The 24,007-nt window shown below is 41.7% G+C and overlaps 1 protein-coding gene and 1 long non-coding RNA gene across 4 annotated transcripts in view; one reads left to right on the top strand and one right to left on the bottom strand.

Annotated features, from left to right (window-relative positions):
* KCNH1 (potassium voltage-gated channel subfamily H member 1) overlaps positions 1 to 24,007 on the top strand; it is a 236,001-nt gene that overhangs the window by 129,739 nt on the left and 82,255 nt on the right. For all 3 annotated transcript variants that reach the window (XM_079968555.1, XM_079968553.1, XM_079968554.1), the window contains exon 10: positions 8,254 to 8,450. In XM_079968555.1, the coding sequence (XP_079824681.1) occupies positions 8,254 to 8,450 (197 nt within the window). The remainder of the gene's footprint in view (positions 1 to 8,253; positions 8,451 to 24,007) is intronic.
* The window catches only part of LOC307212088, a 181,782-nt gene that overhangs the window by 78,591 nt on the left and 79,184 nt on the right, over positions 1 to 24,007 (bottom strand). The gene's annotated exons all lie outside the window — the stretch shown is intronic.

Here is a 24,007-nt window from a genome sequence, read left to right as displayed (position 1 = left end):
GAGATGACTGGCAGAATCCGAGACCTGGGAGAAGAACTGGTGGAGGAGGACTGGAAGAAATTTAAGGACTATCTACAAAAATATTGTAAATTGTATGAATGTTAAGAAAGATGTAAGATTAGCAAAAACACGGCTCCAACAAACTAGTTATAAAGAATATAAATTTAAATTTAATTGGTAGATGAAAAGATAAATTTTGGATAAGTAATATTTTATGATTAAGCTTCAATAAGAGTATGTTAAATCCCAAAATTTGAGACATTAAATATTGGAAAATTATATTATATGAATTAAATTAAGTTAATAATTTGCTGATAAAATCTATGTTTAGAAAGCAGGAACAAGAGATGTGAGGAAGTCCAAAGTTGAGAATGAAATGTGGATAATGGAAAATATTTTGTTATTATGTATGTTTTTTATTGGTTATACAAAAATTTAATAAATATTATTATAAAAAATATATATATAAATAGTCTCAGTCACAGTTTGGAGTCCTCCAGCATGCTGATGTCTCCCTCTTCCAAGCCTTTTGTTGCCAACAGTCCCCTTTCATGCCGTCATCCCCTCCCTCCCTGGTTCTCTATCTGCCCTTTGGGGCTCTGCCCAGGCCCCATTATTTCCCTAGGCCACACCTCACATCAGACCTTGCATTCTCTCCCTTCCTGGGTTTTGTTGCATGGCTGGAATGTAATTCTGTAAGAGCTCCTCTTTCTTGCCTGGATTGACTATGCAGCCCCCAGAAGGTGGCCCAAGAGGGAATCATAGAATGGCGGGTGGCGCTGTGGTTTAAACCACAGACCTAGAACTTGCCGATCAGAAGGTTGGCGGTTCGAATCCCCGCGACGGGGCGAGCTCCCATTGCTCAGTCCCTGCCCCTGCCCACCTAGCAGTTCAAAAGCACGTCAAAGTGCAAGTAGATAAATAGGTACCGCTCCGGCGGGAAGGTAAACAGCGTTTCCGTACGCTGCTCTGGTTCACCAGAAGCGGCTTAGTCCTGCTGGCCACATGACCCGGAAGCTGTACACCGGCTTCCTCGGCCAATAAAGTGAGATGAGCGTCACTCATGACTGGACCTAATGGTCAGGGGTCCCTTTATCCTTTACCTTTAGTTGGAAGGGTTGGAAGGGACCCTGAGGATCATCTAAGAATCTCAACTAAGGCATCCATGACAGATGGCCATCCAATCTCTGCTTAAAATCCTCCGAGGAAGGAGGGTCCACCACCTCCTGAGGCAGACTGTTCCACTGTTGAACAGCTCTTAGTGTCAGAAATTTCTTCCTGATGTTTAGTCGTAATCTCCTTCCTTGTAACCTGAAGCCATTGGTTTGGGTCCTAGCCGCTGGAACAGGAGAAAGTAAGCTTGCGCCATCTTCCATGTGACAGTCAAATGTCTATCATATCTCCTCTTTGTATCCTCTTTTCCATTCTAAACAGACCCAGTTCCTTCAGCTGTTTGTTATAAGGCTTGGTTTCCATACCCTCGGTCATCTTAGCTGTGCTCCTCTACACATAATGCCTTCGGGCTGAAAAAGATTCCTTGCTTAGACACAGGGCCAGCCCGTCCTGTTCCTACCCCCACTGAAGCCTCACTTACCAGAGATGTGTGGCTGCATCTTATGGGTTCCAGTTTGGGTGGCAGAATCCAAGTGATGACAGAGCCCCCACCACCATTACTGGAGAAGCAAGGAGAAGCAGCTGCGGCAGCAGCTTCCAATGAGATTTTGCAGGGCTCTCACAAGATCTCACTGGAACCTGGAAGCCGCCACTAATGCTTCTTGCTTATCCAGCAGCAGTGGCACCTGCAGTGGTGCAGCCTCTTGGATTCTGTTGCCCAAGGCAACCTGGGATTCGCAGGTTACTGAGTAGGTCTGCAGGCTTCAACAGGCTGATGCAATACTCTGTGAAGTGCTGGGTCAGAGTGACTCAGCAGGAATGTGATTAATGTGATTGGCTATCACCTGTTTTAAAAAGGAAAGCCTGTTCAACAGTAATTGTGGTGGTTGTGCTGTGGTGAAGAGTATTTGTTTGCCTTAAGGAGCAGGTACTCTGTGTGGACTGTTTTTGTAAATACTTGTATATAGCTCACATTAAAAAGACTGCACTGAAAAGAAACCTGGGACTCTGAGCATTTCACTAAAAAGCGTCGCGAGGAATTCACGACAGTCTCATGAGCGGGCCAGTTCTGCTTGCACATACAGGATTGTACTCAAGACTGATTGGACAGAGGAGACCACACTTTAGGACTGCTGAAGGATCCCTCTGTGATTATGACTGTCATTAACAAAGACAGTGGCTCTACTGTTAATTGGTCAATTAAGAACACAGGTCAATAGTCTTACTATTAATTAACCTGTTCCACAAATATTGAATTCTGATGATTCAGCAGTACCCCTCAGGATTTTGAATAGCAATCATTGTGAAAATTGTACTAGAAAGTGTGTGTGTGGGGGGGAATGTGTTCACTAAACTATAATCTCTGTTTCTTTTTTAACGGAATGTGATTATGGAATGTAAGAGCAAGAATGTAAGAGTTATGCTCTTATCCCACCTTGCAACTGAGAAATAAACTGCATTTATTATTATTATTTTGTGACTGAATGATCTATGTAACTTAGGAGCAAAATGTCCTTTGTGCCTTAAAAAGATATGAATGAATTTACAGGCAATATTTTTAAAAATGCCATTAGAGCCAACTTTACGCTGAAATTAGGAGGCTGAGCCTCCTACAACTATTTCATTTGATGAGCTTATTGCTCTTGGCTTATTGAATACGCTGTGTTCTCTTGCATAATAACGTTACTATAAATCAGGTTTACCCAGTTCCTAAGAGGAAAGCGTAATCTCAGTTCCAAATGATATTCATCGTGCTAGAAGGATATCTTTTGAGAACCAGTCTGGCGTAGTGGATAGGATCTTGGAGTTAGGCCAAGCAAATCTGTGTTCAGTTCCCTTCCTAGTCATAAATTTGTAGAATGGAAGGGAGATCTCATCCGGCCTCCTGCTCCAAGTTAGAAATCCAGAGCAAGAGTATTTACATCAGGTGACTGCCCAGTCTCTTCTTGAATATCTCCTGTGAGATCTCCACCCACCCAGGAAATTCGCTGGGTGACCTTCGACCAGTTAGACTCCCTTACCCTAACCTACCTTTATGTTGATAAATGGAGGCACATATGACCCCATGTGACCCATGGCAGGCCACAAAAAGGCCAAAGAAGGGTCAAGCTTCAGGCCTGGGGGCTGGCCCTTTAAGATTCACTCCAGACAAAGGTGTAGAGCTTTGATAATATCAGGGATAGCTGTTGAGATGTTAGCCTACTATAACTTTACCAATCCTGGCTGGGGCCCATTGGACTTGTAGTCCAGCAATATCTGGAGGGCACCATGTTGACTACCCTTGATCAAAGCCCTGCTTTACAAAACAAAGACATATCTCTATTATTAGAATGTAAACATATGCAGAAGTATTTCTACACTAATACTGGAAAAGTGCAAATGCTATCTTTGTTGACTAAACATTGTTTCTCCCTTGCTGTGCTGAAGTTTTTGCTGGAAATGATGTGGCGAAGCACATTAGGACCTGCCTCTTTTAAGTAGGAAACATTGTGTACAAAGGGGAGTGGGGTATTCAATTTAAAGCATAGGATTCCAGTTTGGTATGGAATAATTTCCACCTCAATACAAATAGCTATAATAAAGCAGATAAAATCAATAAACCAACTAAAGTTATGATTGTAGTGTGACCATGCATGCATTTGTTATGCAAACCCGGCTATTTTAATTTGTTTACTGCCACCAGGGATTGGGGTGGTTTCATTTGTTTACTCTGATTAAGAGAGCACATTGCGCAGGCGGATGGCATGGATTGCGTGTCCTCAAATTTCCAGAGTAAGTTATTTTTCACAAAGTCATCATCCCCGAGGAATTTTTCTTTCTTTCAAAAAAAACCATGTTACCCCTGTGGAAATGTGTGTGTGTTCCATTCTGTAGAAGAAAGGTGTTAAATGGCCCATTTGCTCTAGAAGGAGAAAAGCCTGCTGGTTTAATTTTATCTAATTGCAATCTTAAAGCATACAGACATAATTGTTCTTCTAATGCTTCTCTGAAACAGCTTTGGCTTATTACTTTACCCGCAAGGACATCTATTACACAGAAGTGCCAAAGGTGATAGTCCCAACTCAGTGGGATAGACTCATAATGTGGCACAAGAATATTTAAACCTTGCCCCCACCCCCATACAAGGGAGTTGGATTTTATGTATTATTTCCGTTTAGCAACCACTTACTTTCTGAAAATCTCAAAAGGGTTCACAGTATGTGTTTGTGTGTGTGTGTATATACACACACATATATACACATATCTATCTGTCTATCTTTCTATCTTCTCTACACAGTAAGTACAATAAAGACTAGAATGATTTCTGTAAAACAGCAACAACACTCAAATACTTAAACAATATCCATGTTGATATGAATAATCAGAGATCAGTACAAGACAGTATAATGCAAAATTACAACCAACATAACACACATTAGTCATGTAGCCACTCACCCAATCTCACTCACCATCCATTGCACAGAACCACAACAGTCATTTACTACTTTGAATATTATGTCCGTCAACCAACCACTCATACTCAACAACATAACAACCTACAGTACCTACAAAGGATGACTGCCAATCATACACATGTGACATAGTCACTAAAGAGCTACTACTGCTCCACATCTACTGGACCATGCTAGGATATCTTACCTGAGGGGGGAGGCAGTTCTATACCAGAGCAAACATTGTCTGCACAAACATTTCAGTTTGCCAAATGGAATGATTCCCCCTCTCCTCTCCTTGTGTGCTGTTCTGGGGGCTTTGCAGCTGCCCAGAGCCAATTTCAGAGGCACATGGGGGCAAGAGGGGGTAGAGCTTGGTTGTGCTTGCTGCTGGTGATTAAGTTGTATCCCACACATAAGGTTGTATCCCCCTAAGTTATACTCAGATTAGACCTATTGAAATAAATAAGTTAGTCATGGCCATTATTTTCAATGAGTCCGTCCTGATTAGCAGGATACAACCCAAAAACAGGCAGCCCCCTGTTTACTCGGAGGTTATGAGGCACCGCCAGCAAAATCATCTATAATTGAAACCCATTGAAAGACTCTGCAGTCACCCCACTCTGCCCATTTAGTGACATTTCAGTGATGCCTTTATGACGTTTCCATGTCCCTCGTAGGTTCAGCGTGATGTGCATATACACAGTTGCAGACATATTGAACGCATGTAAATGGGAGACTGCCTATATAGCAAACTCCTACCTTGCAATTTGATCATTGCTCTATTAGCACAATGTGCTCTATTATATGACATGAGGAAAATATTTTTGACTCTTAAGTGTTTGCGTTGGACCCACTGGTCATTTGGCATCTACCCAATGGAAAAGGTATCTGCTAAATGAATACAGACTCTTTATCTTTATAGAATATGGCCACATGACAACAGGGCTGTTCGTTCAGATTCTGAGGAGAAAATATTTCTGTTTATCAGATCTTTTTTAAAAGATTTCTTAAGCCATACAATATTTTTTCATGTTAACTTGGAAGAGTAATTGTGGTTAGTTTTCAAATAAATGAAAGAAGTAAATTATTCACAAGCTTTTAGGGGACAGTGCTCTTCTTCTGTTGGTATAGATCAAGCAACACCATTGAATTCAGGTTAAATCATATATGAAGAAACTGTGTGGGAGATCAAAAGCTCAGGGTGGCTTTTATCAACTCTGCCAGTTACACTGTTTAGCCACCGAGCAAAGAAAAAGGAGCAAAGAGAGACTGACAGCTTTTAAGTTGTTAGCCATTTTTGAAGGATTAACAGCAGGCTGACACTCAACATTCTTTTTATGCTATTAACTGTCTTACTTTGCACAAATTACTCTAATTAATTAATTGGCAAATTAAATATCAGTGCCTTAGCACAGTTAGAATTTTTACAAAGTTTAATAAAGGTACATTTTCTTGACTTGAACAGCACAGAAGAAATTACTTTTATTAGGAATCTTACATGGAATAGATCTTTATATAATATTGGGAGCAATCCACATTTTAAATTGAATGGGTTAATCGCTGTTACCAGAGTTGTTTAAATATTTTGCAAGCTTGAGAATTCTGAATCCAGTGCTAAGACTGGATAAATGGATTTATGCTAAGCCACCGGATAGTTTTAAGCACAGAACTCTGTGGAGCAATTCAGCTGATTGACTGCTGGCCTTTGAAAAACATTGCATTCTGCTTGCCTAGAGTACGCATAACTCTGAATACATAGTAGCTGTGACCATATATAACACCAAACTGCCTGGCGCCAACATTTGTGGATTTTCAGCGCCAGCTAAAGTATGCTTCTCTTTAATGATGTGAGTTCTTGATGTATTAGGCTCAAGGTCAACCCTACCATTAGACATAATGAGGCAGCTACCAGAGATGGCAGATGCTGGGGGCAGCTCCCCCTTCCCTCAGCAGCACCTAAAGCTAGCCTGTTGCCTTCAGGTGTAGTCAAGGTCCCTCTCCTGTTGCCAGTTCACTTGGTTCTATATATAGAATGAGAGAGCACCATCTTGTTCTTTGCCTCAGGCAGCAAAATGTCTTGGGCCCACCCTGACTAGGCCGCTGATGTTTGCCGTGAGCGGTGTACAGTGGTACCTCGAGTTAAGTACTTAATTTGTTCTGGAGGTCCGTACTTAACATGAAACTGTTCTTAACCTGACGCACCACTTTAGCTAATGGGGCCTCCTGCTGCCGCTGCGCTGCCAGAGCACGATTTCTGTTCTCATCCTGAAGCAAAGTTCTTAACTTGAGGCACTATTTCTGGGTTAGTGGAGTGTGTAACCTGAAGCGTATGTAACCTGAAGCGTATATAACCTGAGGTACCACTGTAGTTGTTGAACTGGTTTATATTGTTTTAAAGTTCTTACTGGATTTCTCGTAGGGTTCATTTGATACATCACACTTTGGAGTGACTTGAAGGGTGGGGTTAAAATCAATTGATCGTAAACAATTCATGGCTTGGCATTATGTGAATGAGCTGCAGGAAGCCTTGAAATCATACACTCTATCCTCTTTTCTTGCCACATGGCTGGAAAAAGGACTTTGGTGTATTTCCCTGAATTATTGCTGTATCCAAATGGAATCTCAGCTTTTTGCTGTATCCAAATCAGCTTTTTGCTGTATCCAAATTGGGGGTCAGGGCTTTTTGCTGTATCCAAATTAGCTTTTTGCTGTATCCAAATTGGGGATCAGGGCTTGCACACTTACTGTGGTCAAACAAGCCAGCTTCAGAAACCATGGTTTGAAATTGGCTTGTTTTGACAGAGAAGGATTAGTTGATTCCCACTTTGGCTTCAACAACGAGCTGAGATGCAGAGAAACTGAAAATAAATGCTGTTGGGGTTCTTTTTCTGGCTGCACATGAGAGGAGGGAGAACATAGGTCTGTTGCTTGCTGTGGCCCATTGACTCAGTGCTAAGCCATGGTTTAGTGTTACGTCTCAACACTGTCATTTGCCTATCTACAGACTCTCCAGACTGCGTGCCATATTATAGGTACAGCATACAAAAAGAATACAAGCCCAGGAAGATAAATTGTCTCAAACGTCTATCTTGGAGAATGCTGCTTGTTTCTTTTCCTCAGCATGATAGCTTTCTTCCTTATGTACTTTGAAGCACTATGAGTTTGCATTGAATTTGTTTGTTTTATCAGCCTTGTTTTTTCCTGCTATTGTGTTTTTGATAGGATTACAGGGACTGTAATGTTTGCACATTTTAAAGATGATGATTGTGAGCCGCTTTAAACCCAACATTGTTGTTGGAAAAGTGGAATACAAATATGAAATAAAAAAATCAATTCTACCAAGTGTACTACAACCTGCATGCTTACACAGAACCAGCACCAGCTGATAGGTTGATTTAAATGAGAGAGTGACCACATGGGAAATGTTTCCTTGTGTCCTTGGCTTCTCATTTGAATCTGGCCTGACAGTGCCAACTGGGGAAGAAGGTTGTTGGCAGCATCCGTGTACAGGGATATTTGGATCTTGTCCCTGGACTCCAACCAGAGGGCCCTGTGTTCAGAACGTGGAATGAAATGAGAAATGCACTTTCAGTAAAAAGGAAGAAAGAAAGAAACCTCTTGTGGAAATGTTTTGCTCTTGCTGTTTGAGTCTTGGCGCTGAGGCAGTCCTTTGATCGTGGATTTTATTGCTGTTGTCTTTTCCTAGGCAAAGGAGATGTTTTTGGGGATGTCTTCTGGAAAGAAACTACCCTCGCCCAATCTTGTGCTAACGTAAGGGCTCTGACATACTGTGACCTTCACGTGATCAAGAGAGATGCCTTACAGAAGGTGCTGGAGTTCTACACGGCCTTCTCACACTCTTTCTCCAGGAACCTCATCTTGACCTACAACCTGAGGAAAAGGGTAAGGAGTTATTGTGTGCTTATAAGGGTGGTCTCGGGTTGGCTCTTTTCCTTTTCGATTGATTCTGTCAGGATTTTTTTTTTTTTTAATGGAAAATATGGGTGTACAAGAATCCTCACTGGTAAACAACTCACCTACGGTCATATTTGCACTACAATGGGGTATAACTTGGACAACAATCTGCTCCTCTGTTTCCTCACTTTGCACGCTCCCTGCATTCCTCCCCTCCCCCAATTCCGGAATTTGCACTGGGGATTCCTTTTTTTTAAGACAGAATAAGACTTTATTTAGAGTTCAACAATAACAAAGGGGGGGGGGGGGAAACCACAGTAGTTGTAACATCAAATCATTACAATTAACCAATTTTAACATTTTATAAATACTAATAAAGAAATTATACACTGGGGATTCCATGGATTTTGTTGGATTCAGCCCATATACAGTGGTACCTTGGTTTAAGAACAACCCTTGAAAGTGGCAAGTAGCTGTCACTTCATCCAGCCAGTCAGATTTATTAACAAGAAACCATTGCTGATCACAAAAATAGCACCAGCATGTTTTAACATAGGCAATTCCCAGTCTACAAGGCCCCATGTTGCACTGTGAAATCTTGTCTGAACTGTAAGGGCAAATGTTAAAACCTTATATGTAGTGTAATTATCCCAGCCCATCAAGAAATAACAGATTTTCTACCTACATTTTTTTTAAAAAAAGAATCTTCCTGGTAGAATTAGACAGGGAGCAATGCAGTACATAATGAGCAGCATTTTCCACACCTCCTGGACTGCAGGTACACAAATGATGGCTTAAAGGTATTCTGGCACATCTTCTGTGCTGTGTTGTGCAATGGTTGCGTGGGCAGCTAGTATGTGTATTTATTTCCTTGAAGACAGATATAATTGAGCTCCCAGGTCTGTGGCAGAAAATTGGCACAAGGCAATTGGTGTACAATGTTTGCCATGGTTTACGCGATATGGTTGTATTCTGCTAATGCTTTGAAATAATCTCTCAGATGGAAGAATCAAATACACTTTCTGGTTGTGGGGTTTTGTTTTAGCTCTGCATCATTTCTGGTGAGACGGTATGGGCTGCTTTGTGTGGTAATATATTTTAATAGTGTTGGAACTGTTGCTTCAGATACAAGGAAGATAGGAGAAAGCCATGAAATCTGATTAAAAGCCAGAAAAAGGCTTTACAAGGGTATAGCTTTGCAACTATAATTGGCACCGTGCAATGAGCGTAACCTATTTTGTCGAGACATTCCTTTATTATAGCTTCAAATACAGCATGGAATTCTTTGGCCTAATTAATTAACCTGTTTGTTAGTATGTTTTGACAGAGACGTGTGAGAATCACCACAGCGTTTATGTGCCATTTTTTATACCTGCCAGTGGGAAGACTACTTATTTGTTTTCAAAATCATGTTGGCAGTAAACAGAGATAATCATTTCATTATGCCCTGTTGAATTGAAGTACGCACTCAATTAGGTGCAAATGGAATAAATTAAAGCAGGAAAACTTCAATACAATGTGGATATTTCCTTCAGATTAAGGCTCAAGATCCCTTTATGAAGGGCCACTGGACAGTTAAGTCCAGTCAAAGGCGACTATGGGATGTGGTGCTCATCTCGCTTTCCAGGCTGAGGGAGCCAGCGTTTTGTCCACAGACAGCTTTCCAGGTCATGCGGCCAGCATGACTAAACCGCTTCTGGTGCAACGGGACACCGTGGCGAGTGCCGGAGCGCACGGAAATGCCGTTTACCTTCCCGCCACAGCAGTACCTGTTTATCTACTTGCACTGGTGTGCTTTCGAACTGCTAGGTTGGCAGAAGCTGGGACAGAGCAACGGAAACTACCAACCTTCTGATCAGCAAGCCCAAGAAGCTGAGTGGTTTAGACAACAGCACCACCTGCTCCCAATGAAGAGATGCATGATGCAGCCACCCCATATATCACCTTCTCCAGTGATGTGCAGTTGAAAGGCTGCCTGAATTCACATCAGCATGAAAACCAGCACATTTTTTTTATGGGCACACCTCTACAGCTGCCGCCCCAAATGGAGGCACTCCCTGCCCCCCCACCTCACCTGAGAAACACGCTGAGCAGGAACTGGGAAAGGATGGGTCCTTGCATCCCTTGGCCATGCAGTATTACCCACCGGTGGGGAAAGCAGGCAGACAGTGAGAATGGTGGCAGTGGCAGTGCCCAAGGTGGAGGAGCGCCTGCTGCTGCTCTGCAGCTCTGTCCAGTGGCAGCAGTGCTGCATGGAGGCGCCAGTTGGGGGAGCAATGCTTGCCTTAGAAGGCATAATGCTTTCCTTGCCCTGGGCTTTGGCAACCCATGCCATGCCACTGTTTGTAAGCAATTTCCCCTAATGAAATGCATTTTTGCATATTTCCTTCACAGACAATGTATATTGTTATGCAAACTTTATTATTTATATACACATTACTTGGCTGGAGAACTGCACTGCAAAATTTTGAAAGGTGGGCTGCGTTTTGGCTCACTTTTTATTTTGGGTATTGTGAACTAGTTAAGTTTGTTTTCAAATACACACTGAGACAACTTTCTCTCTCATTCCATCCCAGCTTAAGAAACTGTTACTTTTTTAAAACCAGAGCTTTCTTTATGCTAAGCTTAGAAGGGTTATCTGCGGATTGATTTGGAAAGACATATTCAGGCAAAGGAACTTCATTCTTTCCCTTTCATGTTATTCTATGAAACATTTATTATAGAAAGCACATTCCATCATAGCAATTTCCATCTGATTATTGAGATAATGGTATTTTAATTGGATTGCAGTCAGTGATAAAACTGATGCTGATTGATGGTGAGAATGGTTAAACTTGATTAGTATTAAGTAAGTGAACTGCATTCTTTTTCTTTTATTTGCAAGAAGCTGATTGCAAATTAGAATTGGCTACCCTGAGTTACCCAGCACACTTATTTTGCAGGCTGCAGAAGTTGTAAACATTGTGTTAAGAATATGGATAAGGTATACCAGATGGGAAATGTTGAAGAAAAAATACGATCTGTTTTGAGAAAAGTGCTTCATTCATTACCCATAGGTTGCATTCCTGTTTGTGCTACAAATATTTTGATTTCTCATGCTTTGAGTCTTTAAGGATGTTGTGTGTCTGTGAGGGAGGAAGAGCTAGAATCTAGGCTTTAGGTGAGTATAATTCTATCAGTGTAACTTGCATGGGAATCATATACAACAAGACATTGAAGAATGGAACAGTTAACAGTTGTGTCCTTGTGAATCAGGTCATCTGTCTGATTGCTTAACTTTATTTTTTAAAAAAGAACTGCATGCCCATTTATCCTTTTGATAAAGAAAGGCATGTTGAGTGCATAGTTAAACTATGGAACTCACTTCCACATGGGGCAGTGATTGCCATCAACTTAGATGGCTTTAAAAGAGGATTAGGCCAAACCATGGAGGAGAGGGGTATTGATGGCTGCTAGCTGCAATGGCAATGTTCTATCTTCACTGTCAGAGGCATAATGTCTCTGATCACTAGTCTATGGGAATAACAGGTGGGTAGATGCTGTTGTGTTAATGTCCTGTTTGCAGGGTTCCCACAGTCATCAGGATGCTGTCTTAGATGGGTGATTGGCCTGATTTAGCAAGCTCGTCGTATTTTCCATTTATAACTGAGATACATTCCACAGTGACTTGTAGCAGGGCCTTCTCAGTGATGGCATCCCAGTTATGAAACTCCCTTCCATTGGAGATAACGTTTGCCCCCCCCCCTTCACTGACATCTTTTAAAGGTCTGTGAAAGACCTTTTTTGTCTGGACTTTGGGGACAGAAGAGGTGGCTAGCCTGCTTCTATTTTCCGTGACTTCTGCATTGTTTCTGTTTCGTAATTGAATTGTAAATTGTATAATTTTGCAGTATTATGTTATATTTTACTGTATTCTTTGAATACTGCCTTGAAAACAGGTTGGAGGATGGTCTAAGAATACAAAAGAATAACCATAAAAGTTATTTCCTGTTAAAATTGTATCCCTTCATGCAAGTTGCAAATCTGAATTGCAGAGGAAAGCTTCTGATAGCACAATTACTAGACAATAGACACTTTCGGCAGAGAAACCTTCCTCACTGAAACTCTTCTGTCCTGAAAACCTGCAGAACCAGGTTTATTGTAGACTGGAACAAACTTTTGCCACTCATTTGATGGAATAATTGGGTGCACTCTTCCCACCTTAGATCAAAGCTATGCTGTCAGGTGCCATAAGAAAGCGGCAGAGATAGCGCAGGATAGTACGCACCCTGGAAATGATCTCTTTCAGCTTCTGCCTTCTGGAAGAAGGTATAGGGTTATAAAGGCCAGGACTAGCAGCCTGAAAAACAGTTTCTACGCAAATGCAATTCTGGTTCTAAACGCAGCATAAGGGGTCTCTATAGTGTAGTGTATTTTAAAATGGGGTTTCAGAGTTTTTAGGGGTTTTTGAATGTTTTATGTAGTTTTTCAATTTCATTGTTCTGCATGGGACAATGACAATAAAGATATCATGTATCGTATATCGTATACACCCCGCCACTCCGTTATTATACATGAGAACCTTTTCCAACTTTAAGTTTTTCTGTCCATCGTACAATCTGAAGTTGCCACAGGTACAGTCAATATTGTAACTGAATTAATTTCCAGGACGCTAGGTTGAATGAAAAAATGTTGGCCTCAAAATAACTGTCCTACCAAGGGGATGTGAGAACACACTGAACACGTTTAGGATGGTTAGGCATTTTTACCTACATCAATCCATCAATTCTACTGGGGATTCCAGGTTATACTTCTTTCCACTGGGAGATCTCTTTGAAGAATATAAAGATTCCTATGGAAGAAGAAGTTTCCCATCATCCTTAGTAATGACGATTGGCTTAGTAGCTTCCCCCCTTTCTTCCCTCTGGTTTGAAACTCCACGCATTTTAGCCTCTTTAATACTCATCAGTGGAGTGCCCCTAATTGGTACATTGGCAGAATGCTTCCTGTCTTTTCTGTTTCAGCAAATATTTGCTTTAGTTTATGTGTACACTACTTCTTCTTGATTGCTCTTAGTTTACTTTCACTCACTCGGGGATGGGCGTGTTTGCTTTCCCTTGCACAGATGCATGCGGTAGTTTGCATGACGGGATATAGATGATTGCTCATGCCCTACCAGAGAGAGCTGGCTGGCTGGCTGGCAGTACCCTCAATTCAGGTCTCTCTAGTGCTCTCCATGCCTTGAATATTTCATGATGCCATTTAGCCATTAGGTCTTTTAGATGGTGTGAGAGATGATTAAACAACTGGCTGCGAATACTACAGAAAGACCTTTTTCACAGGTGGAATGCTCTAGCATTTCATTATGCTTGCTCTGCTCAGGAAGTCTAGACAGGCAGGCAAGCACATGTTTCCTTTAGGACTGTGGATTTGTCTTCTGAAATACCAGATGCAATCAGCACACTTATTTTATAAAGCTATATGTGAAATGATTACCCCGTGAAATAACTTGAACAATGTAAAATAATGGCTTTGGATTTCGGTGGCTCTACTCATTACATTTTAGGTGCGCACTTCAACTTGTGCCTGTTAGTAGCATAATATCTGAACGTTGAAAGAAGTGTAATCTTTGGCAGAAGGCAAACCCTTCGGAAATAAATTTCAATTCTCTTTTAGTAGTTAGGTTCTCTTCTTAGTATAAGAAATGCTGGTTTTCAAAGATGCAAGGGCAATCCTTTAATTGTAACATCACATGACATTTGTGGCCCAGTCTGCATGTAAGGCTATATGCCAAACTATGGCCTTGTACAAATGAGTGGGTTCCCAAAGTGAAGGTCACAGCTGTTGCATGCTTTCCACAATTGTGCTGCTCCTGCAGTACTACCTAGGATTCATCCTTGGTTTATCTTAAGAGTTATGTCCAAATCCACACTTATGGTCTGCCCCCCCTCAGACCATGAATGGTAAACCAAGACTAAACCTTAGTTACACCATCTGTTTTGTATAGAGCAGTGTTTCCCAGACTTGGGTCTCCAACTATTTTTTGGACTACAGTTCCCATCACCCCTAGCTAGCAGTGGCCAGGGATGATGGAAATTGTAGTCCAAAAACAGCTGGAGACTTGAGTTTGGGAAACACTGTTCTAGAGTGAGAAAAACCAATAGCATGGGTTTAGATGTAACGCTAAACCAAACCATACCTTAGTCTGGGTTGGCCCCAACCTCCACTCTGGAAACCTGCATGTTTTCTCATTCATGCTAAGTCTTGGTTTGGCTTTGTGTTATGTGTTAATCTGGTATAAAGATAAAGGGTAAAGGTCTAGTTGTGGCCGACTCTGGGGTTGTGGCGCTCATCTCGCTTTATTGGCCGAGGGAGCCGGCGTACAGCTTCCGGGTCATGTGGTCAGCATGACTAAGACGCTTCTGGCAAACCAGAGCAGTGCACGGAAACACCGTTTGCCTTCCCACCGGAGCGGTACCTATTTACCTACTTACACTTTGATGTGCTTTCGAACTGCTAGGTTGGCAGGAGCAGGGACCAAGCAACAGGAGCGCACCCCGTTGCAGGGATTTGAACTGCTGACCTTCTAATTGACAAGTCCTAGGCTCTGTGGTTTAACCCACAGCGCCTCCCGCGTCCCTTGAATTTGGTATATAATTGTATAAATTTGATGTCACACTTTTGAGCATCTCTCTGCTTGACTGATGGCCAGTTGTTTCCTGTTTTGCCTTTTGGGTGTTTTTTCCCCATAGAAGTAAAAGATCAAGAAAAGCTTGCAGCAGGTCAATTCTGATGCAATGACATAAACTGCATTCTTTGCACTTACCATATAAAAGTACATTTGCTTTTAAAATTAATGTATCCTTGCCTTCAGAAAATCTTAAAGGGAGTAGTTCTGCCAAAAAAAGAGAGTCTGGCCATTGTTCCTGTCTGTCTGTGATAGGGACACTAATAGTTTATATTGGAGGTAGCATTTTTCAGTACTCTTTGCAAATTACAGCAAGATTTTGAGCAAAGCAGAATTAATATCTGACCATTTGCTCAAAGAGCTTGTGCAGCTCAAAGACTTGCATGATTCAGAAGCAGATGTTAGATTGATACGAGATGAGAATCTACACCCTATCTTTTTCAAGGTGTTCTTTTCTTTTCTTGCTTTGCAGAAATGTTATATTTCCACATCCCCAACTGAGGCTGCCATCGTAAGGGAAATGCAACACCATTTTTGTATGCACAATTCATTAAGTACTGCTCAGGGCTTTACTGCCACTCAAGACGAGCATTGGGATATTGTTTATGCTGACCTGTTTTCTAAATTAAATAAGATAAACTCACTTGTCACATTCCATCACACACTGGTTCAAATGGCTGGAGCAGAGGAAGGAAATGGTGACAGTGCTGCCAATTGTCACAGATTAATCTGGAGTTGGTCTTGTGGTTACATAATTCAACCATTTTTCTGAAGCTAAGTGGAGGTAAGTTCGGCCAGAGTTTAGATGAGAGACTGGGAACCCTACATACACTGCCATGAGTTGCATCCTGGAAGTCTCCTATGCCCTTTCACTGATTTGAAAAGCACTTTAGGGATGTTGCATATTGGAAATCAGTGCCTGAAATAAAAATATAGCTTAAAATGTAATGAATGACCTTAAGGAACAAGAAGAAGTGGAGAGTCCCAGGCCTGGAACAGATCAAGCCTCTCATATTTTCTCTTAGTAGCTTTGAGGGAAGGGGTGGTTAGAGTGGCGAAGGTAGAAGGAGTAACCTTAGCCTCTGCCCAGTATACCTGAAGGAGAGTCTCCATCCCCATCGTTCAGCCCTGACACTGAGGTCCAGCTCCAAGGGCCTTCTGGCGGTCCCCTCACTGCGAGAAGTATATATCAATTACTTTTGCATTTAGACTGTCTCAGACCATCCTGGTACTTGTGCAATATCCACATAGCTCAAGGAACCAGGGCCTTCTCAGCAGTAATGCCCACCCTGTGGAACACCTTCCCACCAGATGTCAAGGAAATAAACAACTACAGTCATACCTTCAGTTGCGAACATGATCCGTGTGGGAGGCATGTTCGCAACCTGCAGCGTTCGTAGCCTGAAGCGCCATGTCTGCGCACGCGCGTGGAGCAATTCAGTGCTTCTGCATATGCATGTGACGTCATTTTGCATTTCTGCGTATGCGCGAGAGCTGAAACCCGGAAGTAACCCATTCCGGTACTTCCGGGTTTGGCACAGTCCGCAACCCGAAAACGCGCAACCCGCAGTGTTCGTAACCTATGACTTTAACTGACTTTTAGAAGACACCTGAAGGCAGCCCTGTTTAGGGAAGTTTTAATATTTGATCTTTTACAATGGTACCTTGTTTTGAATCTGGGATCCGTTCCAGAGCCCCGGACGCTCCATGAAAGGGATGCTCGACAAAGTGCCGCTCTATGCACACGCGCAGAGCAGTTTGTGATTCTGCGCATGCACAAGTTGGGGCTTCTGTGCATGTGTGAGCGGCAAACCTGGAAGTAACTCATTCCGGTACTTCAGTATTTGCTGCGGACATTCGGCAAAATGGACGGTCGACAGTGCGGACGTTCGCGGAGGTATTACTGTATTGTGTTTTTAATATTTTTTTGGAAGCCACCCAGAGTGGCTGGGGAGGCCCAGCTAGAAGGGCAGGGTATAAGTAATAAATAATAACAACAACAAAATATCTCCCTCCACCATTTTTCCCATCTACAATTCCCCTCTCCAATATGCCATTTGTATAGCAGCTTCGGGAGGTGGTGGGATTTAGACTGGGGAAATAACTAGCACAGAAAGAGTTAAGCCGCTTCCCCAAACTAGTCGCAGCTCAGCTACTCTTAAAATAAATTCTCATCACAAATTTCCAGCATCTTTTCTGGTTCTCTTCCCTACACTGCCTAAGTTATTGAGTGCAGTTATGCTGGCTTTCCTACTAGAAACCATTGTACAGTACAGCTGAATGATCCCTAATTTGTCCACGATTTCCACTGTCTGCTTTGATTTTAAGTCATTTCAACAGCAACCCATATGTGGCATTTTTTGCCAGTGAAAAAAAAGATTGCTTCGAACAATTTATTAGTTTGCAGAGTTTCAGTGTCTTCTGCCCTTGTATGAAATGTAAAGAGCTTCATTTTATGTTAGTCTAACAGAATCTATATAAGGATTTGTAGACATGGTCGAAGATTATTTGGGATAAAGTTTCGGCATTATCATCTCCAGTCAATATAGAAAGCTTTTTTGGCATTCTTTGACACACGCATTCAGTGCAGCAATTCTCTTCTGACAATTGGGACGTGATTTAGAAATGACCCTTCCATCTCCATGCCTACTTCTAGTCTCGCCTTGCTGCACTGCAGAGTAGATGGAAATGCTGGTGAATTGTGTCCAAATTTGCATTTCATAAAGACAGAGCTACATTTCTCGCTTTCAACACCAGCCATACACCTTCTCATAGTGTTTTCAGGTGCCTTTCTTCTTTTCTAAAGTTGGTAAATAACACAATGGTAGATTAGATGAATTGCTAACATCCTGGCATTCCTTGATTGTGTGGCATTTGTTCTGAAAATATCTACAGGACTTTCAAAGCATTCTTCTCCACTTAAGTACAGTGGTACCTCGGGTTAAGTATTTAATTCATTCCGGAGGTCCGTTCTTAACCTGAAACTGTTTTTAACCTGAAGCACCACTTTAGCTAATGGGGCCTCCTGCTGGTGCCGCGCTGCCAGAACACGATTTCTGTTCTCATCCTGAAGCAAAGTTCTTAACCTGAAGCACTATTTCTGGGTTAGTGGAGTCTGTAGCCTGAAGCGTATGTAACCTGAAGCATCTGTAACCCGAGGTACCACTGTAACCACTGAAGGTTACTCTATCTGGATGAGTGCCTTGAATATACTATGGGTAAGCAGTTATATTGTATGACAAATCATGCAGTTCCTATGAGACTTAGGAAATGTAATATGGAAATTCATGGGAACACCAAATGCAACATGATATGACCATCAAATTGAAATCTGGGCAGCTAAAATAATGTCGCAGGACTTTAAAGGTAATAGCAGCAAAACCAGTTGCCTTTGTCTGTCCCACCTGCAATAAAATATGTCTCCTCCCCTATTGGTCTCTCCAGTTTTAGCTAATTTGTCCTTATCCAGCCCTCCATGTTATAGAGAAACTGGGTGCCATCCACATATTGGTAACTTCTCATCTCTAATTCTCCAGCGACCACTCCCAACAGCTTCATATAGATGCTAAACTGCAGGGGGGACGGGCAGGGACCTTAACATTGTGTGCCAAATCCAGTTAGGGCACAGATAACACCTAATTTACAATATATCACAACAGACTCTTGCATAACATTAAAAACACAGAAGAGCAAATATTTTTTTAGCTCTGTCAAAGCTTTTATGAATATAATTAACAATATAAATGCCTAATATTGTTCTCATTAAACCTCCACCTTCAATTTTAAATATTTCCTTTCCTTTCAAAACATATCTTTGTTAAAACTATGCCAATCCAGAACCATATAAAAAGCTAGCCTTTTGGCCATTTATTTGCATTAAAAAAGACAAAATAGAACATCAAAAGACAAATGAACAGAATAAGTTAATAAACAGCACAAAATGAAGATAAGAGAGTCAGAGACAGAAATGCTTCCCTTTTTAATTTCTCTGCAGCATTTTTCCCATCCTAAGGTCCTAGCTCACTCAGATGTGTCAATGTCTCTGTTGTCAGCAACAGACTGGACAAGATGCTGCTGGCATCTGTATAAAATCTGGGTCAAACAGAGAAAAGCATCCAGATGGAATATAGTTGAATCACTGATGGGTTATAGGAGCTCACAGGAAACCATTGCAAAACAACTTATCTTTAGCAGCACAGAGCTAACTTTCAGAAATGGCAACTGCTAGAGTTTGCATCCAGCCTCCCTTCAGTAAGCAGCAGGTTAGGAAATGACAGCCAGGTGCCTTCTAATGGCCATCTCAGACCATGACCCCATCCATCTAGAAGACGGAGGGTTACACTGGGGCCAGTTGTATTTATGGCTGTTGGTTTGCCTTTCTCTTTTGGTCTACAGAAAAAGAAGCTTAGCCCCATGATTGCCTTTTTAAAAGGACAATTCTTATGACATTTACATTTTGATCTGCATTTTATTAATTGTTCTGCTGTGGATTAATTGTTCTCGAGGTTTTGTAATTTTGCTATGGCTTTTTGTGCACTGTCTTTTGAGGGCAATGTGACCTACACTGAAAGGTGGTTCAGAAATCTTTAAATAAGGACTAGATCCTTACACTGATGTAAATTCATTATTTTCCCACTAAAACTAGTAGAATTGGACTACAACAGCAATCACAATAGAATGAGAGCCAACGTGGAGTGAGCTGACATCTGCTCATACAACAGGGCTTCTTCTTCCTCTTTCCCAGGCTGTCCCTTACATCCCCCTGAAAATTCTGGTGGATTGGGGGCCCTCCACAGCAGCTTTTGGGGATACATGGGGTGCTGGAGGAGGAAGAAGAGAAACTAGAAGCCTGGTTGTATCAGATCTCTATTGCATAAGCAGGTGGATGTTATTAATGTCACCCATTGAGTTTAAGGCTGGAATCCTATGTATAATTTTCTGAGAGTAAGCCCAACTGAACAAAGTGAAAGTAAATATACCTAGGACTATACTGCAAGAAAGCTTCCTTTGATTTGATACTGCTTTGTGGTTTTAAGCAGCAAAGGCAATGCACTCATACAGATAGGAAACATTCAGTTCGTTTAGCAGACTTTAAAATATTCTTTGTCAAACTCTGTCCCACATCCTGCGGTTTGCGGAATAAATTGTGAATCATTTACCAGAGGGATAGATACAATACTTGGTTTACCTTGTGTAGAGTTGCTTTGAAACAAATGCCATTCTCTCCTGTTGAAATTTCAAAAGTGCACTTCTGGTCTTCTTTTGTGTTTGCTTCATTTTGTTTATTTAGAAAGCAGATGCTTTTCAGATCTTTCATTTTGGCTCACCTGTCTCTGTGGATGCAGGTTCAGAGCAAGATAAAGGAGCATCTAAGCAGTAAAAGGAGATGTTTATTTTTAGCAGCAGGCTTAATTTTTATATACTGGAACCTCAGTGAAATAAATCTTTTGATGATGGAGCACAATGCTGTGAACTATCCCAAGTTTTCTTTTTTTAAAAACCCATTTGCATCCCCCCAAAACCAGCAGTCAGCAACTTTAACTGGGTGTAGCACTAACCTAGATACTTCCAAGTGTCCTTTTTCTGACTTTTGAGGCTCCGTTGTTAGTAAGAGGGAAGAAAATTAACTTTTGCCACTCTCTTAGACTGTACCCAGACTTCAGTTTCCTGTGAGCTGCACCAGAAAACTATGTAATCAGGTTGGCAATTCCATACCAAATGTATCTATCACATGCTCCTTTTAATGAGCAACTTCCTGCTTTTTATGTACTTATTACTTTTTTATTTCCATTTATAGACTGCTTATTATCTGTGGATCTTGAAGCAGTTTATAGACGAAATGCACACATGCACACACAATACAATAAAAACAATGTCCAATGATTTACATTAAAACAGATAAATGATATTCATATCCATATCAGCAATATCAATATCAATAATCCTAATTAGCATAAAATGCACCCATTCATACAACCATTGATACCTTGTGTGTGTGTGGGGGGTGTGTGTGTCAGGACCTTGCCACAGAACCACTCACCCAATCTCACTCTCACCATCCTTGAATAAGGGAACATCTGCAATTTCCTTTTCTGTTTTCATCAGAATTTCCCACCATCCCTATTCTTGGCTTCAGCTGGTGGTTAGCGACGATAGCTCTTAACTGCAAACCCAGGTCTAGATGACATGCTAAGCCAAACATTGTCTTAGTTCCATGCGGTGTGGGAGTAAAAAAGAGGGGGAAGGAATGAAGTGGCTCTCTCTCTCCAAGAGTCTACAAACTAGTCCGATCCCAGTAAACCATAGTTCAGCTTTCTGTGTTGCATGGACACTGCCTGTAAGGAGTTGATTGCCCCTGGGGAAGCAAACACTAGTTTCTGAAACATGCCCAGTTTGGAACCTTTTGAGAACTTCATCTTTTTGGTTTATTCCTGCATTCAGTGCCTCCCCCCCTTTTAACCCCCCCCCCCAGACATTGAGGCCTGCTCATATCATTGACCAGATTTCTTGGTCAAAGTTTGCTTTCATTCCACTCTACAGCATCCTAGAATGCAGGCAGATTTACCCTCCAAATGACTTGAGTAACACCCACCAGAAAATTGTGAAGTTTATAACTGTGACTGTACTCATTCAGCAGCCAGGGTGTGGGGAAGAGAAAGGAAGCCCACAATTATAGGAAAACTATATGCAGAAAACATGGGGAAATGAATTCCAGGCAGCAAGAAACAGAAAGTAAAATGAAATGTGACAACAGTGGTGGTACAAACATAATCTTAAATCCTAAAGCATTGGATACAATCCATTGTCAGTTAAGCTATTTCTGAAGTTTTTCTCCAGGCACTGCAAGTGTGGGAGTACAATTGTGCTCCAGAAATATTTTATTGTTGATTTGCTTTTTGCTTAGGTTAAGATCCGTAGCCTATAAATTCTTAGTGCTGTTTCATCTTTTTTCCAAAGCACAGCGTTTTTAAACTTTATTTTCAAGTGTGGGTTGAACATGAAATCCTGTTCTTAAAAAATTCTCCCAGAATCCAGTAAGGGAAACATGCATTTCAGATAAGCCTCCAGAGCTGGTGGTATCAGACAGTCTCAGAATTAATGTACTGAAAGAGGGAGTACAAAGGTATGTAAAAAAAATTGAATTCAACGTCACCCCATCTTCTGTGTAAGTAAAGGCATTTTCTCACATAATATTAAGCATGCCTTTGAGCTCCTGTTGTGGTTTTTTTGGGGTGGGATTCTCCCAACACGCCTAATAATAATAATAGTATTTTTTTTAAATACCCCACCCATCTGGCTACACAGGGACTTCCACTTCTGCAAGAGGGCTTTCGCTCCTCTTGTCGCCACCTCACGCCCCCTTGGGAGGAGAGTGGGGATCAGTGACTGGATAGCCCAGTCAGTAGAGCATTGGACTCTTAAGTTCAGGGTTGTGAGTTTGAGCTCCATGTTGGGCAACATATTCCTGCATTGCAGGGGGTTGGAATAGATGACCCTTGTGGTCCATTCTTGGACAAAGACTCAATTTGTCCATCTGGAAAGCCGCAAGGCTTATGCAGATGGAACATGCATAAGAGTGCAACGTTGAACACCACCCTCAGTGTGTGCAAGTGTGAGTGCCGTTAATGCAGAGCAGAAAACAGAAGGATGCTCTTTTCAGTCTAGTCGTTTTCGTTCTGCATTTGCTTTTCAAACCCATAAAATGCAAACCGTGCCATTCATGAAAACATAGGAACCAACCCATAGGGGCTGAGGGGTCAACAGCCCCACCAATAAAATATATGAGAGGGCCGCCTCCCCTCTTCCACTTGACGGTCGTTGCCATTCAAATGGTGTGTGTGCACTGTGTCATGTGATCAATGGGGCAGGGCTTATCTGCATCCCCTACCCCCAAATATTTTATTCAAGTTGGCAACCCTACATGAAATTGCCTTGAGATGTGAAGGTCTAGATACCTTGATAATGGAATATTAAACCAATTCATTATGTTAAGTTTTGAGATAGGAGAAAGACCTGGAGGGGGTGTCGGTACTCTCAACATATTCACACACTTGAATGTGAGAGCAGTGAGCTGAGGAAGGGTGTCACACATTACAACATTTGTGAACTTGCTTGTGCTTGCACATTCGCTCACATCCCCAAAAAGAATTCTTGCATCTTGTCCATGGGAAATAGAAGCCCTGCAACTATGCATATATAAATTACATGTATCTCTGCAAGGGGAGAGATGAAGTACGAGAATTCTCCCGCTTCCAGTATTCATTGTATTTTTTTAACATGCAGAGAGCCACACACTGGGTGATGCCTTGTTTGACCACTTTGTTGTTGACGTTGTAGAAAAAACTGAGACGACAAAGTAGAAAAATGAGACTAATAGAAAAATCCAAACAGATCCCTATGTTATCGTGCTTGGGATTCTCGGTCTTAACATCAGACCTTGCCAATGTGCCTTTAGAGGTCACAGTCTCTGAGGAACATCAAGGAGTTGAGCTATTTGGTGTGTCAAACTGATTGCTGTGGCATTACAAAGCACCTGCCTTCAGCCTTTTTCTCCCTGCTTTTCTGCCTTGTTTAACAATGAAACTAAAGAAAAGTAGCAGTAGAGCCATCTCTGAGGAATATGCTAAAGGCTACCTGAAACCATGATATTTGGAAATGATTCTACATGGGATTGATATGGGGCGATTTCACACATTATGCAACAGAAAACCCTGGTTTGCTCCTCCACAAGCCCATGCTTTGGGGACTCCACTTTCTACATATCTCCATTTGGAGAACTCTCCGTTTATGCCTGCTCCCTGCCACTTAACTAATTCATTCTCCGCAGGAGGACCTCCACTCTTGCTTCATGGCTGCTAAGCTTACTCAGGAGCTACCC

The sequence above is a fragment of the Podarcis cretensis genome (genome assembly GCF_951804945.1).
Source record: "Podarcis cretensis genome assembly, chromosome: 3".
NCBI lineage: Eukaryota > Metazoa > Chordata > Lepidosauria > Squamata > Lacertidae > Podarcis > Podarcis cretensis.
Note: the sequence above shows the minus strand (reverse complement) of the source record. Positions and strands in the feature narration are given on the sequence as shown.